Source organism: Crinia signifera, chromosome 11 (genome assembly GCF_055691185.1).
Source record: "Crinia signifera chromosome 11, ASM5569118v1, whole genome shotgun sequence".
Lineage (NCBI taxonomy): Eukaryota > Metazoa > Chordata > Amphibia > Anura > Myobatrachidae > Crinia > Crinia signifera.
The window spans coordinates 40,653,659-40,672,990 of record NC_139227.1 but is presented as its reverse complement, the minus strand read 5'-3'; the positions used below and the strand labels follow the sequence as shown (position 1 = coordinate 40,672,990).

At 43.7% G+C, this 19,332-nt stretch overlaps 1 protein-coding gene across 2 annotated transcripts in view; it reads left to right on the top strand.

Annotated features, from left to right (window-relative positions):
- The window catches only part of DPY19L3 (dpy-19 like C-mannosyltransferase 3), a 54,551-nt gene that overhangs the window by 12,896 nt on the left and 22,323 nt on the right, over positions 1-19,332 (top strand). For both annotated transcript variants that reach the window (XM_083165459.1, XM_083165458.1), the window contains exons 5-9: positions 3,767-3,888; positions 8,452-8,597; positions 10,274-10,397; positions 15,514-15,648; positions 19,094-19,225. In XM_083165459.1, the coding sequence (XP_083021585.1) occupies positions 3,767-3,888; positions 8,452-8,597; positions 10,274-10,397; positions 15,514-15,648; positions 19,094-19,225 (659 nt within the window). The remainder of the gene's footprint in view (positions 1-3,766; positions 3,889-8,451; positions 8,598-10,273; positions 10,398-15,513; positions 15,649-19,093; positions 19,226-19,332) is intronic.

The window sequence follows — 19,332 nt, the reverse complement described above, 5'->3', positions numbered from 1 at the left end:
GGGTGGATAATCAACTGGAAGAAATCCAGCTTGACTCCCTCATCCACCATGATACATCTGGGAGCACTAATAGATACAGATGCCCAGAGAGTTTTTCTTCCCAAGAAGAAAATACAGGACATTCACTCACAAATCCAGGCGTTTCTGTCACAAGGCAGAGTGTCAGTGCATCTCTGCATGACACTAATGGGAAAACTGGTATCCACGTTTCCGATGCTGGAATTTGGGCAGTTCCACTCCCGAACACTCCAGCTGGCCCTGTTGTCTCGCTGGAACCGATCACACACGGATTTGAAAAGACAGTTCCTCACCATATCAAACATGGTCAGACAGTCCCTACAGTGGTGGCTGCTGTCGGACAATCTGAGGAAAGGAAAGTCCTTCGCAAGCCACAATTACATCATTGTGACAACAGATGCCAGCCTGATAGGCTGGGGAGCTGTGACCCTAGACCAGTCATTCCAGGGCCGGTGGTCACAAAAGGAAACAAAGTTACCAATAAATGTACTGGAACTAAGGGCCATCTCCCGGACGTTCGAACAGTCAGGAACCCTTCTTCACGGAAGACCAGTCAGAATACAATCAGACAACGCGACGGCAGTCGCGTACGTGAACCATCAAGGGGGGACCCGGAGCCGAGCAGCCATGCGGGAAGTGACCCAGATCCTGCTATGGGCAGAGAAATTCCTACTCACCCTGTCGGCAGTATACATTCCAGGAGTGTTGAACTGGGAGGCGGACTTCCTGAGTCGGCAGACGATCCACTCAGGGGAATGGTCCCTCCATCCAGAAGTGTTCTCAATCCTGACAAGCCAGTGGGGAATGCCACAGGTCGACCTTATGGCCTCAAAACACAACAAAAAACTCCCCCTGTACGGAGCCAGAACAAGGGACCCACAGGCATGTCTGGTAGACGCACTATCAGCCCCCTGGCCGTTTCAAAGGGTGTTCGCATTTCCGCCAATTCCTCTAATCTCCCGGCTACTTTGACGCCTCAAGAGAGAGAGGGTGACCATGATCCTAGTGGCCCCGAATTGGCCGAGACGATCATGGTACCCAGACCTACTACAGATGGCCAAGGCACCACCGTTTCCCTTGCCCCTCTGACCAGACCTCCTGTCACAAGGACCGTGCCTACACCCCGACTTAGCCAGACTGGCTTTGACGGGGTGGCTATTGAAGAGTCGATCCTGAGCAGGAGAGGTTTTCCCCCTACAGTCATTAAGACGCTGCTGGCGGCTAGAAAGCCATCGTCAGCTAGGGTGTACCACAGAATCTGGCAAAGGTATTTTCTTTGGTGTGAACCCAGGAGGTTCAACCCAAGGATATACAGGTTGGATAGGGTCCTAGGATTTTTACAATCAGGCCTGGACATGGGGTTGAGCCATTCATCCTTGAAGGTTCAAGTGTCGGCTCTCTCTGTCCTTTTCCAGAGGAAGATCGCTACTTCATCTACAATCCATACATTCCTACAGGGAGCTCTTCACCTACAACCTCCCATACGTCCACCAGCAAACCCATGGGATCTTACTTTGGTGCTAAAGAGTTTGATGAAGGCCCCATTCGAACCCTTGGAATCAGTTTCTCTTTCATGGCTTACTCTGAAGACTATTTTCTTGCTAGCTATTGCCTCGGCGCGCAGAGTATCAGATTTAGGAGCCCTCTCCTGTAAGGCCCCATTGCTCATCTTTCATGAAGATAGAGCAGTTCTCAGAACTAGACTGGACTACCTCCCAAAGGTTGTATCCCGATTTCATATAAATCAGGAAATAGTAGTGCCAGTTTATAGTACAACCACAGATTCGCAGGATAACGAGGTTTCCTTGGACGTTGTTCGAGCCCTAAAAATTTATGTGACCAGAACAGAACAGATAAGAAAGTCTGATTCTCTCTTTGTTCTCTTTGATGCCCGGAAGCTGGGTTGGCCTGCTTCAAAATGCACATTGGCTAGGTGGCTAAGGTCTACCATAAGGCAAGCGTACTTGTTGGCGGGGCGACCAGTACCGCATTCGATAAGGGCGCATTCCACCAGGTCTGTGGGGGCATCGTGGGCCCTGAGGGCAGGGGTCTCGGCGGAGAGCATCTGCAGGGCAGCCACGTGGTCTTCGGCTCACACGTTCATCAAATTCTATCGATTCGACACCTTCGCCTCGGCCGATGCGGCCTTTGGCAGGGGTGCCCTCAGTGCAGCTCGGGAGCGGTCCCACCCTTAGGGACACAGCTTTAGGACGTCCCACACCCCAGCATCCACCACTGGCCGTAAGAAAAAAGGGGATTTTTGGTTCTTACCTGTAAAATCCTTTTTTCGGAGGCCAAGGTGGATGCTGGGCGCCCGCCCTACCGCTCCAAATCTTGCAGTTACTTAGTTATAGTTCACATTTTAGTGTTCTGTTGATTGAATGTTCAAAAAGTTGAATGGTTCCCCTCTCCTATACCTGTTCCTCGGCTTGTTAAAGTTAAAAACTGGTCTCTGAGGACAGGAAGGGGTATTAGGGGGGCGGAGCCTGGGGCTGCACTAGCCACAAGAAGTTTCTACTCCTTGGTGCCCGGACCTCCAGCCCGAAATACCCACACCCCAGCATCCACCTTGGCCTCCGAAAAAAGGATTTTACAGGTAAGAACCAAAAATCCCCTTTTAATAAAAAATGCCCTCAGGGCATAACAATGTGCATGCAGGTTTTTCAGTACAGTTCAGTGAATCAACCACAAAAAAGATCCTCTTATCAAGTTGACAAAGCAGTCAGTCAGTCAACGTAGTTAGCCCAATGCGTTTCGTCATGGTGTTGACTTCATCAGGGGCAAAAAGGTACATCAGTTTGGAAAGATGACCACATAATCATTTGCTAGGATTGAGGTTCCTCAAAAAAGGTATAATGATACTTTATGTATCAATTTGAGAGATGTCCACCAATGGTTGCTCTTTAAGGCCAAAGAGGTTCTTTACTTCATTCAGATTGTTGAAAAAAGGCTCTTTGTAACTTTAATAGCAGTCAGCAATCATAAGGGGTGTACACATGCTTCGATTTTGACAGGTTTTCTATTCTATTTTGCTTATAGAACAAAATCGAATCGAAATCGAATGGTTTGTAAGAGGCTTTCGATCGGCATTCGATTCGATGCGCGCTCCTGTTTTCTCTATATTGGAAAAAAAAATAGACTGTGCAGGCAAGGAAATTTCGAATTCGATCCAGTAAATGGAATATGTACATTGTGCCAATTCGATATTGAATGCAAAAGTACCGATCTAATGCCAAATCTAATGGAAAATCGAATCGGACATTGAATCTAAAGCAAATTGTAGCATGTGTACACACCTATATAGTGATTCAATGAGGGAAGAGTGCACAGTTTAGCTCCTAAATCAGGAAACTATATATCTCAATGTTACGCCATTTCTGAGCGTTTGTTCACAACTTAGTCTGTGCAGCGCAACCTTAATGACAAATTGCATTCTGCTGAGGTATCAGACTAAAGCTGATTGGACGGACCCCTTTGACTAATGTCAGCTACTGCCACCATCATCAGAAGCCATATGGTCTTTGTAGTTCTCTGCAATGGAGGACAGGAGCTAACCACCAGATGTCACTGTTTGCAGTTCCTCTTCTGTACGTTTCCTGACGTTGGTGTCTGCGTCTTAGTAGTAATTATGGTGAGATGTACATAGAGAAGAAGACGACATTACTCGAAGAGAGAACAATATAACATTAATTCCTTTGTTTTGTTGTTTGCTCGTTATAAATATAAAACTTCTGGGTGTTCCCTGTAGGTATCACAGATTTGCTTTATGACAACAAGACGGAATCCATGAGGACAATTAATATTCTCGAGCGGATGAACATCTACCAGGAGGTTGTACTTGCTGTGATCTACAGAACGCTGAACTTCTGGGTAAGTAACTTTGTGTGCGGTATCAGTGTCTTCGCTTATTTGTGTAGTTACCTTTATTGTGTAGCTAGGTGTATACTTTTGTTGTGTTAGCAGCAACGCCATCTCGGGAAGAGTCCATGCATTGTTCTTCAGTAGTCTTGGGCTGGCCACATGTTCTACAGTACTGGGCAGCTGCCATGAAAGTGATCAGATCACCGCCCAGCCACGTTAGTTACGGTATCGGCCAGTGTGTTGTACGTGCTGTTTGCGTCATCCTTCAGCCATGCTTAATGGCCGCTATCATTCTCAGACTCTTCCTGCCCCAAGGGGCTGAACAGTGTCATGCCGTCTACTGTGCCCTCTACATGCTGGGCCAGATTGGGCATTGGTCATGCCACCTGCTACATGCGTGTACGTGACCGACTGTACAATTGATCAAAGTAATTTCCCAACTGTCACAGATTTTTTCTGATATCATAAAATCTATAAAGCTGTTGACACTGCGACTTATGTTTGTGATCTAGATTTTAGCATTCAGCATTATTGCCCCGTACAAACGGTTCATTGTGGTCTATTTTTCTATTCGATTTTGCTTCTATAAGCAAAATCAATTCGATAATCGAATGCATTGATTGCGATGCAAGGACCCGCAGCATCGAAATCTAATAGAAAAATAGACTCTGCAGGCAAGACTATATAGTCCAGATGTGTGCTGTATAGCCCATATGTGTGCTGTATGGTCCAGATGTGTGCTCTATAGTCCAGATGTGTGCTGTATGGTCCAGATGTGTGCTGTATGGTCCAGATGTGTGCTGTATGGTCCAGATGTGTGCTGTATGGTCCAGATGTGTGCTGTATGGTCCAGAGGTGTGCTGTATGGTCCAGAGGTGTGCTGTATGGTCCAGAGGTGTGCTGTATGGTCCAGAGGTGTGCTGTATGGTCCAGAGGTGTGCTGTATGGTCCAGATGTGTGCTGTATGGTCCAGAGGTGTGCTGTATGGTCCAGAGGTGTGCTGTATGGTCCAGAGGTGTGCTGTATAGTCCAGAGGTGTGCTGTATGGTCCAGATGTGTGCTGTATAGTCCGCATCAAATGCACTTGCCTTAGCGTGCTATCCGATCCCAATCAAATCAGGATTAAATGGCAAAGCAATCGCATCCTGTGCACACCTCTTTAGTCTTTCTTTGTAGTGTTGTTTATTAAATGTTCTTATATGTTGATGTGTTATTCAGTGTTGTGGATATTATTACTGTTGTGTAATATGCCGGCTAGTTGGAAGACTATATATTGCATTATCTCTCCATACAATAGGCATCAGTGTCCTAGGAGCTTGCAGTCCCATACTAACATATACTCGCTCTCACAGACCTCTGACTGTATACTGCTAGATTACTTTGCAGTCTGGGTAGGAATCATTGGATAGACACCAACTAGGTTGACATGGCTGAAGGTCGATATGCAGGAAGTCGACATGACTGAAGGTTGACACAAGCATTGCTTCAACATTGGGAATGTTGACTGTTGAAAGGTCGACATGGGGTTTTTCACCTTAATGTCAACAGAGTGGACATGGACACTGAAACGTAGCTGCGCTCAGCACAGTATTTTATTCTCCCACCACGTCCTAGTGGATGGTAGGGCATGAAATAGTGCATGTCGGCTCAAAAAAGTGAAAAACCCCATGTCGACCTAATGGTTGTGTCAACCTAATGACCCTGCCGACCTTCCTGCATGTTGACCTTCCTGCATGTCGACCTAGTGGTGTCGACCTAATGCTTGAAGACCTAGTGACCGTGTCCCGTCTGTCCGCTCCTCCTCCTTTACCTGGAGATGCAGTGAAACTAGTAAAAGGGTTTTCAGGGAGGGTAGAATGTGATTTTAGGAATATGTATAATGAGCGTGTGATTTGTATCCTACTAAAGAATCAGAAGCTGAAGCTATAAGATGAGATTAAATGAATTTGTGCCGAATGCCGGCTGAACTCCCAAGTTTTTAAAGAGGCAATCGTTCTCTGGGTAAAACCATGCCGCGGAAATGATTGCCCCATAAAAAGAACATCTGAGTTTGGCCGCCAAACCCGGATTTCATTATATTCCGCCCATAGTACTTAACCCTATGAGTGCCAACTTTGCTGTGAGCGATCTTCAAAATATCCGCTAAAAATGCCAGCGCCGCTCACAGCAACGGTTCTTTTTTCCCCCCAACATACTGTATAAATCAAGCCGCCAAAATGGAACAAAAGGAATTAAGAAAAAAATAAAAAAAGTCCCCATACAAATTCGGGATGCGGTCATTTGGGCTACAGCATGATGGTCGACAGTCATTAGGTCGACATGGGTCTAGTTCAACATGGTTTTAGGTTGAAAGGTCATTAGTTCGACAGTGTCTAGGTAGACAGTCAAAAGGTCGACATGGGGTTTTTCACTGTTTTTTTGAGCCGACATGTGCCAACATGCCCTACCATCCACTAGGGTGTGGTGGGAGAATAAAAGCAATGCCCAAAGCATTGCGAACGTTGCGGTGCAATTTAAACTGTGTCCATGTCGAACTAATGACCTTTCGACCTAGAACCATGACGGCCTTTTCCTGTGTCGACCTAATGACTGTCGACCATCATGCTGTAGACCAAATTATCCCAACCCACAAACTCCTCCCAAATCTCCCCTCCCTGTATAGCCTAACCCCAACTTTAGGTATACCTGGATCCCATTTACATCTTAACCTATCCCACAAAACTACTCTAACTACATTAGTAACTGCCCTCGCCTACCCACAAAACCATAGAAGGTAATAAATTAGTGGTATTAGCCAATAGTAGTCCTGAACTACCTCATTAGCTAGCATACCCCACGACTAATTTACACCAATGAAGGATAGCAGCTAAGCAGGCTGAAGGATATGGTAGTAAAGTAGCGACCGCTTCAGCACTGAAAAAATGAAAGAAAAACAATAACAACAATACCTTGGACAGGCATTAAAACCTCTACCCTCTCTTCCAGAAAACTGTACCAGCCTCACTGATAACCCTCACAAGATCAGAATACACTATACTTGTAATACAAAGAGAGTAGGATATTAGTTAGCGACATCCATAACAAAAAAAATAATAATTCTATAAGGGAAGGGTATGGAATTAAAATAAGGGAGACCAGAGGTAACCGTGCAATAGAAATTGTTAGTCCGGCCAGTCTTCAGTTCCAGTAGACGTAGACAGTACAGCAGCACCAATAGGATACGTTCCATAACAGGCAAAGCAATAGGGCCAAAACGATATAGGGAGTATTAGACAGAAGCAGGGCAGATTTGGGCAATCAGCAGCTGGTTCAAAACAGCAAAGGAGATTATTCCACAGGGCCTTGACTGAAGATGTAAGTTCCTGAGGGCACATGCCCTGGGCACATAGGGGGTGCAGCTGTAGAAATGTCAGGATGTGTAATCCAAGGCATCGCATCGGTCGTATAACGAAGAACTGAGGGGAAGGCATTATCTTTGCACATGCTCGAGAAGGCAGTAAGAAGCCTAGTCTCGGAGGCCCTAATGGCGTCCAGGATCTGGTGTAGTGGGTCTCCCATCCTACGCCTAATATGTGGAGGGGACAGTACAGAGTCAGACTCCCAAGTGTAGTCACAGAGGAGAAGTTGGGGAGACGGCTAGCACGCCTCCTATAATGCAGTTAGAACAGAGAGTACCTCACTCTCAGTGTAGAAAAGGAGGACTGGGAGATCCAGGCCCATACCAAAGGAGAGAACAGATGGCGCCTGATGAGCGAATCCCCACAAGGCAAGATGGCCGCGGTCACTACCTTATGCCAGCAACAGACGGCGGGACCATACCCGACTCTGGATAGGAGGAGGTGACAGGCACCACAGGAGACCAGTAACAGGGAGGCAACAGCACAGGAGATCACAGGTGAAGCTGTCCGCATAGGTGTGCGGCTTTCCAGGGCTCCGAAGTACAGTTTTCATGCGCGGCAGCAGCAGGATGGCGCCGACGCGCAATCACCGCCACGGCACCACACCGCAGTTGAGCTAGTTTGTCAGAGACGGTTGGCCGAACCCCGGGTCTGAGACATCAAAAGTATGCCAAGGAGGTTCCCCCACTACCCTGTGTAGGCAGGTAAGCTGAAGCGGCTGCAGGATGTACACAAAGGATAGTTGGAACAGGGAGCAACTGAAGGATAGGTCTGTTCACACGGCCGCCGAAGCCACGCCCCCCAGCGACTGTTCTTTTAGTATAAATAAATACATATGCAGCCGGGTCCATTCATTGAAGTCTAGTTAAATATTGCACCCAAAAAAGTGTAAGAGGCGCTGGCATTTTTAATAGATATTTCGAGGATCTCTCACAGCGACGTTGGCGCTCAAAGGGTTAATCCACTTGGAACCCAAATGCTTTGGTTTGTTTCACCATGTGATGAAGAGGACATAGACTTACTATTAGATTTTTAGTCCTGTATCTGGGGTACAGTTCTTTAGCTACCAGCAGTTTGCAGAGAATTCTGCCTCCTTGGATCAATGCTAATTGCTAGGATGTCCTTGTTACCACAGTCATATTATCATTGCCATCCTTATACCTTTGTTTCCCAGAATTACCTGGAGCCCGTATACTTCTACATCTACACTCTGTTTGGCCTCCAGGCGTTATACGTAGTGGCACTCTACATTAACAGCTGGCTGCTGAGCGGGACCTGGCTGTCTGGATCCTTAGCCGCTCTATGGTACATTGTGAACAGGTAAGGTTCCGTTCAGCGTCCTCTGTGTCATTATGCTCATGGTGGGCGGGTAAGGCCCATGTGTCACTCCCTCAGCGGCGCCGCATAAAGTCAGACTGAGGGGATAAGTTGTACTTTCTGCCTCTATAAAGCGGATCTTATCTTTCTATTCTGTTTGGTTTATTTCTACCAGTATTTTTGTTATTTATATAGTAAAAAAACAGCGCAGAAATCAGACAATGGGTGATGCGTCACATATGACCCAATTCATCGATCCGACGTGTCATCAACCTTTAGTTTTAAGATTTGTGGGTTATTTTACTGAAAAAAACTAAAACAAAAACTAAAACAAATCTACTGTTCACTGTTTTGAGGCCAAAAACTTGCACTGTGTGATACAGTATATGCGCACCGATTCTTGAGTGTAATGGAGCCTTGGGTGATATTACACCATTACCAGCCAGTGATTGCAGATCATGCTGGTGGTTGTCACATCTTCTGATGGGTGTTCCTCAGGGCACTAAGAAAGGGTTAACAAAAAAACAGCATAGTGTCTGCTGTCACGTATGACAACCGGACAAATAGATCCTTCACAATCGTACCCTATATAAATGTTATTCACCTTGGGCATTCATTATAAATCTACGTTTTTTGGTGCGATACAGTCCTACTATCTCACCACACTGAGGGGTAGATGTATGAAGCAGTGATAAGGGAGGAAAAGTGATAAAGTGCTTGGTACTTTATCATCGGCCAATCAGCTGCTAACTGTTATGTTACAGGCTGGGATTAAAAATGGACAGTCAGGAGCTGATTGGCCGGTGATAAAGTATTTCATACATCTACCCCAGAGAGGTGTAAGGACTTAGATCATTCCCATCCTCAGCCCTCAAGGCACACTAACAGCCAGGTTTTTGTGATTGCCAGGCTTGAGCACAGGTGGTTAAATCAAAATAACTTATGTACTAATTACGTCACCTATAGCTATCCTTAAAACCTGGACTTTTAAACTGGGTTTAAACCTATAGATTTATCTGTCCAATCTGTCTGGTGGAAACAACAATCTGGTAATGACCCCTGGAAAAAAGGTTAAAAATGACTATTTTGACAAATCTGTTAGTGCAAAAGGATTTAACTAATTTGTTTGAACGATCATTGTTTGTTTTCCAAGATTTGGGAGCAAACATTTGATTTTCCAATGTATGGGAGCAAACAATAATTAACAATTTGCAAATGCTGGCAAAATGGACAAAAAAATATATATTTCCGATAAATGTGATAATTCAAACGATTGTAGCCAATTTGTCTGATTGGCCATTGTCTGTTTCCAGTGTTTAGGAGCAAATGGTTGATTATTACCAGTTTTTTGTTCCCACCACATAGATACATCTTGAATGTTGTGGCTTGGAAACACTGATCTAGAGTGTAATTAGTGATGGTCCTGCCAATTTAGGAAGAGAGAATTGATGTGTAAAATGTACTATTCATTCAAAGGTGAAAAAACGTCAACCTGTGAGACTTGCTCAGATGGATTCCGTACCTATTGGAAGGAGTCCCGCATTTGGGAATCTGTACAGCCTGTCACTGCACATTGTGTCTATGTGCCCCTATAGTGGAGCATTGTATAAATCATTGCCTCCCCAATACGTCCTGCAGATGGTTTAGTTCTCACCCAATGTTACATTTGTATTGGACAGAATTGAGACTACGCGGGTTGAGTTTACCATTCCGCTAAGAGAAAACTGGGCGCTGCCATTCCTTGCCGTTCAAATTGCGGGAATATCCTATTACCTGAGACCAGATTTATCACCTGTAAAGGAGGTAAGAGCCGTGCAGGCATTTATCTGGGGCTGGGGGCTTCTGCTTTCATTATCACATTATATATAGGGGATGGGCTGCTTTCATTATCACATTATATATAGGGGATGGGCAGCTTTCATTATCACACTAATATATAGGGGATGGGCCGCTTGCATTATCACATTATATATAGGGGACAGGCCGCTTTCATTCTCACATTATAGATAGGGGACGGGCCGCTTTCATTATCACATTATATATAGGGGATGGGCTGCTTACATTATCACATTATATATAGGGGATGGGCCGCTTTCATTATCACATTATATATAGGGGATGGGCCACTTTCATGATTACATTATATATAGGGGATGGGCCGCTTTCATTATCACATTATATATAGGGGATGGGCCACTTTCATTATCACATTATATATAGGAGATGGGCTGCTTACATTATCACATTATATATAGGGGACGGGCCGCTTTCATTATCACATTATATATAGGGGACAGGCCGCTTTCATTATCACATTATATATAGGAGATGGGCTGCTTACATTATCACATTATATATAGGGGATGTGCCGCTTTCATTATCACAATATATATAGGGGACGGGCTGCTTTCATTATCACATTATATATAGGAGATGGGCTGCTTACATTATCACATTATATATAGGGGATGGGCTGCTTACATTATATATAGGGGACGGGCCGCTTTCATTATCACATTATATATAGGGGATGGGCTGCTTACATTATATATAGGGGACGGGCCGCTTTCATTATCACATTATATATAGGAGATGGGCTGCTTACATTATATATAGGGGACGGGCCGCTTTCATTATCACATTATATATAGGGGACGGGCTGCTTTCATTATCACATTATATATAGGAGATGGGCTGCTTACATTATAACATTATATATAGGGGATGTTCCGCTTTCATTATCACATTATATATAGGGGATGTTCCGCTTTCATTATCACATTATATATAGGGGATGAGCTGCTTACATTATCACATTATATATAGGGGATGGGCCGCTTTCATTATCACATTATATATAGGGGATGGACTGCTTACATTATCACATTATATATAGGGGATGTTCCGCTTTCATTATCACATTATATATAGGGGATGAGCTGCTTACATTATCACATTATATATAGGGGATGGGCCGCTTTCATTATCACATTATATATAGGGGATGGACTGCTTACATTATCACATTATATATAGGGGATGTTCCGCTTTCATTATCACATTATATATAGGGGATGAGCTGCTTACATTATCACATTATATATAGGGGATGGGCCGCTTTCATTATCACATTATATATAGGGGATGAGCTGCTTACATTATCACATTATATATAGGGGATGGGCCGCTTTCATTATCACATTATATATAGGAGATGGGCTGCTTACATTATCACATTATATATAGGGGATGTTCCGCTTTCATTATCACATTATATATAGGGGATGGGCTGCTTACATTATCACATTATTATATAGGGGACGGGCTGCTTTTATTATCACATTATATATAGTGGATGTGCCGCTTTCATTATCACATTATATATAGGGGACGGGCCGCCTTCATTATCACATTATATATAGAGGACGGGCCACTTTCATTATAACATTATATATATCACATTATATATAGGAGATGGGCTGCTTACATTATCACATTATATAAAGGGGACGGGCCGCTTTCATTATCACATTATTATATAGGGGAGGGGGGCTTGTGCTTTCAGTATCACATAATTATATAGGGGATGGGGGGGGGGTTTCTGCTTTTAGTATCACATTATATAGGGGATGGGGGGGGCTTCTGCTTTCAGTATCACATTATTATATCGGGGATGGTCCGCTTTCATTATCACATTATTATATAGGGGAGGGGGGCTTGTGCTTTCAGTATCACATAATTATATAGGGGATGGGGGGGGGGTTTCTGCTTTTAGTATCACATTATATAGGGGATGGGGGGGGCTTCTGCTTTCAGTATCACATTATTATATCGGGGATGGTCCGCTTTCATTATTACATTATTATATAGGGGATGGTCAGCTTTGATTATCACATTATTATATAGGGGATGGGCCGCTTTCATTATCACATAATATATAGGGGACAGGTCGCTTTAATTATCACATTACATAGGGGACCTTCTTTTATTTTTAGTTATTATTTGACTATCACAGGAGCCTAGACATTATTAGATATAGAGGTGGTCTTATCTACTTACTTGTCTATATCTTCCCTTTATTGCAATTTAATTTCATGTTCTTACAAATGGAAACAAAGTATATAACTTCACACGGCGCCACAAAGTCAGAAAGATATAGTGATAATTAATGAAAATATACTTCCATTATTCTGAAGACAATTCCATCTTGCTCCTTAGCATTTCCTTCAGGTGAGTATCCAGCTCAAATATAATACAAGCACAGGAGAGACAAAGGCTTAAAATTGTGAAGCCGGTTCTAATACATGTGAAACAAGAAACATACACATAAAATACATACAAATCCAGGAGGTGGGTGTAAAAAGGGACAATTACCAGCAGGAGTATCAGAACTGGGTTTTAAGCAGTTCCATAAGCGTAATAATGATAGTCACCAGTCCAAGGCCCGGGTGAAAGTACTGGGACAACCGATACAGCTGCAGTATAAATGGTCCTTGGGTCCTCCTCACTTGGATTGCGGGTGCCACATATCCTTCCGACGCGTTTTGACCCAATGGCTTGGGGTCTTTATAAAGCCTTGATAAAGACCCCAAGCCAGTGGTTTGAAACGCGTCAGAAGGATATGTGGCACCCGCAATCCAAGTGAGGAGGACCCAAGGACCATTTATACTGCAGCTGTATCAGTTGTCCCAGTACTTTCACCCGGGCACTGGACTGGTGACTATCATTATTACGCTTATGGAACTGCTTAAAACCCAGTTCTGATACTCCTGCTGGTAATTGTCCCCTTTTACACCCACCTCCTGGATTTTTATGTATTGTAGGTGTATGTTTCTTGTATCACATGTATTAGAACTAGAGATGTGCAGACTCGGATTCCGGAGATCCGAGCCCCCACGGACGTCATCATTCCGAGCCCGGTTCAGAGTAGCGCTCGGAGATTCCCGCCTAACTCGGGTCCATCCTCGTGGTCAGAACGTCATCTCCCGGCGCTGGATTTCGCGAGGCTTTAAAAGCGGCTGCTGCGCCCGCCATCTTCACTCCAGTCTAGTAGTGGGTTGTGAGAGGGTGTGTTGGTGCTGCTGCTGGGGCTTAAACTTGAGCTTGACCTTGACCTTGAACGCAATATTTTTCAATCGCTGGGGCTGTCTCTCAGTGCTGCTGTGTAGTCTAACTGTGTACTTGTAGTACTACTGTCTCCTCTGTGCGGTCTACCTCTGGTGTGCTGTGCTGTAATTAATTATTTTATTCGCTGGGGCTGTCTCCCTCAGTGCTGCTGTGTACTCTGTTCTCCTCTCTGCTTAGGAGAACAGTCTAACTGTGTACCTGTAGTACTACTGTCTCCTCTGTGCTGGGGCCTACCTCTGGTGCTGTGCTGTGCAGGCTGTAATATTATATTATATATTAATAATTAATTAATTATATATATAGTCCACTGGTGCTGCCTGCACTGAATCTGCAAGTATTATTTAGTTACTCAGTCCACTGTTGCCACTGGCAGTGCTACTGCCTACCTAGTGTACCTACCTAGTACATACTAGGCTGCTATATCTAATTTAATAAAAAAATAATACTTGTGCTGTGTGGGACTGTAAAAAATAATTCCATGCTGCTGGTGCACTGACGTGTGCCACTGAGTGCCACTGCCAAGCAGTACGTAATATAAAATTAATTATTATATAAATTCTGCTGGTGCACTGCATAAAGCTACTGTTGGTGTGTAATATAATAACTACCTTTTGTGGTGACCACTGGCAGTGCTCCTGCCTGCCTACCTACCTAGTACCTAGTAGTTTATTTTCTCTACCTACTAGGCTGCTATATTATTAATAATTAATTGAATTATATATAGTCCACTGGTGCTGCCTGCCTGCACTGAATACTGTGAATAGAGGTTGCCAGTATTATTTACTCAGTCCACTGTTGCCACTGGCAGTGTTACTGCCTAAGTGTACCTACCTAGTAGTACAAGTACATACTAGGCTGCTATATCTAATTTAATAAAAAAATAATACTTGTGCTGTGTGGGACTGTAAAAAATAATTCCATGCTGCTTGTGCACTGACGTGTGCCACTGAGGGCCACTGCCAAGCAGTACCTAATAATAAAATTAATTATTATAAATTCTGCTGGTGCACATACTAGTATTGCTGACGTATCTACCTGTCTTGTGCCTAGTACTGCCGTATCTACCTGTCTGGTGCCTAGTACTGCCGTATCTACCGCTGCAGTGCCACTCTTACAAGAGCCACGTGTTTGTGCCACACTCTTGTGTGGCTTAGCATAGTTATCCAGCTACCTCGGTGCAACCTTTTGCCCTAAAAACAATATTGTGAGGTGTTCAGAATAGACTGGAAATGAGTGGAAATGAATGTTATTAAGGTTAATATAGCGTAGGAGCAAAAAAAAACAACACCCAAATTCTGCTATTTTAGCAGTTTTTATGCTTTTTTAACAAAAAAAATCAGAACCCAAAACCCAAAAAATCCAAACACAAAACACTTAGGAGGTGTTTTTTGCCAAAACCCATTAGAACCCAAAACCTCAAGGTAATCAGAACCCAAATCCCGAAAAGTGGCCGGTGAACATCCCTAATTAGAACCAGCTTCACCATTTTAAGCCTTTGTCTCTCCTGTGCATGTACTATATTTGAGCTGGATACTCACCTTAAGTAAATGCTATGGAGCAAGATGGAATTGTCTTCAGAATAATGGAAGTATATTCTCATTAATTATCACTATATCTTTCTGACTTTGTGGCGCCGTGTGAAGGTATATACTTTGTTTCCATTTGTATTTATATTTTCGAGGGATCAGGAATGTCCCTCATTTATAAACTCTGTGACAGCCTATAGGAGCGCAGATTTGGGGATATCACTTGCTTGTGTTCACATTTGTTTTAATTTCATGTTCCTATCCAGAGACTGTCCCTTCTTGTAGTGTTTATCGCCACCTTCATCTTCAGTCTCACCTGGCAGTTCAACCAGTTTGTCTTACTCCTGCAAGGCCTGGTTCTGTTTTCACTGGACTGTCTGGACTTGGTGCCACCTAACAAGGTAATAATGTGTGCCGCGGGACCTTGGGGGCTCACTCGCGCCTGGCACCTCCTGCTGCATGGCGTTATCAGGATAGATGGATAATGACACATCTGGTCACATTTACTAGGTTATTTAATACTGTGTGTAATTTACACTATGCGTTGTTATTTCAGAGAAAGCATTCGTGCTCTTCACCCTGATGGAACACATTGCTAAATCAGGAAGTTTAAGTGCATTGGTATCTGCTTTCTATTATTACCCACAGAGTTATATACGTCCATGTTTTAAAAATTTGCCCCAAAAAAGTTGATCCTAAAAGTGTGCTCTTACGTATGTAGGAGACCAAGTATTGTAGCTTCACCATCTCCACAGAGGAAGTTGGTGCAGTATGTGTGATTTAGGGGGTTATTTTGGTTCACTCTTTCTGATCAACTCCTTCTTAGATGGACAAAACCATGTGCACTGCAGGGGGGCAGATGTAAAATGTGCAGAGAGAATTAGATTTGGGTGAGTTATTTTGTTTCAGTGCAGGGAAAATACTGACTGCTTTATTTTTACACTGCAATAAAGATCTCACTTTGAAGTAAAACCCCACCCAAATCTAATTCTCTCTGCACAAGTTACATCTACCCCACCTGCAGTGCACATGGTTTTGCAGAAGGAATTTGAGAAGGAATTTGTCAGAAAGAGTGAACCAAAATAACCCCATTTATTTCTAGGGGAAGAGGTTTGAGCAAGGCAACCAATAATAAGCCTTTATCACAGACAATGTAGCTTCTCATTGGTCTGCAGTCTCATTAATGTTGGTTAACACCCACAAAAAGGTCTGCAATGGAATTTTTTTTCAAAATGTTAAAACTTTTCCATAGGGGGCTGTTTTCACTAGCAATACTAAAATAGATTTTAATGACATTTTTCCACAAAATGTGAATTGAATTAGTCTATTGTTGAGTATAAGCCTATTATTTTGGTTTTACATGATGATTTAGTAATGGACGTAAGACTTCCTACACAATCTACTATAGGCTTAGCAACTTATTGGTTCCCAGCACCTCTTTCTTGTGATATAGGGGTTATTTTGGTTCACTCTTTCTTATAAAATTCTTCTTAGATGGACAAAACAATGTGCACTGCAGGGGGACAGATGTAACATGTGCAGAGAGAATTATGGGCCTTATTTTGGTTCACTCTTTCTGACAAAATCCTTCTTAGATGGACAAAACCATGTGCACTGCAGGGGAGCATATGCAAAATGTGCAGAGAGAGTTAGATTTGGGTGGGGTTTTATTTCAAAGTGAGATCTATATTGAAGTGTAAAGATAAAGCAGCCAGTATTTTCACTGCACAGAAACAAAATTACTCACCAAAATCTAATTCTCTCTGCACATGTTACATCTGCCCCCCTGCAGTGCACATGGTGTTGTCCATCTAAGAAGTATTTTGTCAGAAAGAGTGAACCAAAATAAGGCCCTAGATTTGGGTGAGTTATTGGGCGGTATTCAATGAGCCTGATTCGCCATGTTTTTATGGCGAATTTGTGCTGTTTGGCGAATTTCTGACTAAAACGGTGAATCACCCTATTCAATGACCACATGGCGAATACATTTCAAGGTTTTTTTCACCATGATTCACCGAGTAGCAATCGCTATCTTTTTATGGTGAAGTGGAATGTGAACTTTTAAAATAAAGTGTTTTGTTTTTTACATTTGGTGTCAAAAAATCAGGAATTTTATTCTGAGGAGGGGCATGCTATTTTTATTCATGTGCTGTAAGCACATGAATATATATTTAATAAAAAAAAAATATTTTGACTGTGAGCAGGACTTTTTGCTCGCAGTCACCTGTCAGTATTCAACTGACCCCCCCCCCCCATACGCAAATTCCCCCTCGCTCCGTTTTTTCAGCGAGGGAGAATTGGCGTATGTGCCTCCAAAAGCTGCGAGAATCGAGGCTAATTTCAGAGAGTTTGCTGCACTAGCCGCGGCTCTCGCAGTTTAGGGGAATCCTCGCCGTTCTGTGACTGCGAGGATTCCCCCGGAACGTTGCATAGTGCGAGCGGCCGGCGCGGGGGTTAAACTGCGAGGATCACTGGTTTTCTGTGATCCTCGCAGTTTAACCCCCTCGCCGGCCGCTCGCACCTGCATTGAATACATGCCATGGAGTTTAACAACAAAAAGGAAACTGCTGAATGCGAGATTTGGAATGCTTTTAAGGAAAGGTTCTCAGGATACATTAAAGATCCTTCTTAGAAGCAAATAATATAAGACATATACAGTAATAGAATAGATTGTTCGATGAGCACGAAAGTGCGTATTCTGAAGAGCCAAAAATAGGCAAATTTGGGAAATGCTGGTAATTGTCCCCTTTGGGGGGGTCTGCATATAAATGACCAGTACGTAGGTTGGAATAATTTCCTGGAAACGTTGGCACTATTAACTAGGATCAATTAGAAAGAATTCACGAAGACATAACAGTGACAGAACAACGATACCAGGGAGGCTAGAACGTCAGTATAATGGGGGCTGCAGTTAGATGCTGCATGGAAAGTCCCGCAGGCAGTGTACAGAAGGAAAACTACCTAACAAGTCTGTGAAGGAAAAGGAAAAAGGCAGAATATATTTTAACTTTTGGAAGTAAAATGAATATTCGCCAAAATACACGGGAATAGGCCAATTTCCACTCGATCCCGACGGATCAGGCCAAAATTGGCCCAAATCGGGTGTGTTTGATGTCCCCCTTGGGTCCGATGCGCGGTCCCGTGCGCATTAGACCTGTGTGGGAGGTCGGACCTGCTGCCTGTCCAACCCCTGGCTGGGCCCCCCTCCCGGCAGCGGAGAGCAGGGTCACATGCAATAAATTGCATATGAAAGGACTGCATGCAATGTATCGATCCTGCCACCAGGGGAGGTCCTGGGTGGCATAATGGGGGGTCGAATGGCCCATACAATGCTGCGATACATGGCAGTAGTGTATGGGCACCTTTAGTGAAAGATTGTTATATGCCCATACATGGAGTGATGTGCTCTGTACTTTTTGTACTAGATCGCATCGCATCTAGCGATGTGCTACAGCAGTGTGCTACAGCAGTGCGATCTAGTACACAAAGTACAGGCTGCACATACTTTTTGTACTGTGCAATTGGATTTGTACGGGAGCGCGCATCACATGGACAAAACCCACCGTGTATGGGCACCTTTCATTCTATGTGAAATGAGCTGCCGACTTTGGGATCAGCCAGAGAATTGCAGGGCTGTGTTCTGGAATCGTCTCTTTCCTATCACCATTGAAACGTCTGTTATGTGATAAAGCCATAAGCGTTTCCTCTGTCTTGTATATAAAAAGGATATTTACCACTAATGTTATAACTGATTTTGGTATTTGGAACAGGTCATGGTAAAGTTATTTTACTATGTCTTGTATTGGTTTTATTTTCATTCCGTGCACCTGTGTTCTGTTGTTTTAGGTTAGGAGTTTGTACATGATCCAAGCTACAGGCCTCATCCTGGTGTGTGTCCTCCAGTTCCTTAATACCATGATTGTAGGATCTCTGATTCTCAGCTTCATCATGGCTGCTGTTATAGCACGGAGACTGCAGGTGACTCAGCGTTTCCCTGTATAATCATTGTAATTAGGCAACTACTGATCATTCACCTGTAACCTGGTGTCAGCCGCTATATTCAGACGGAATCGGTACATCTGTCA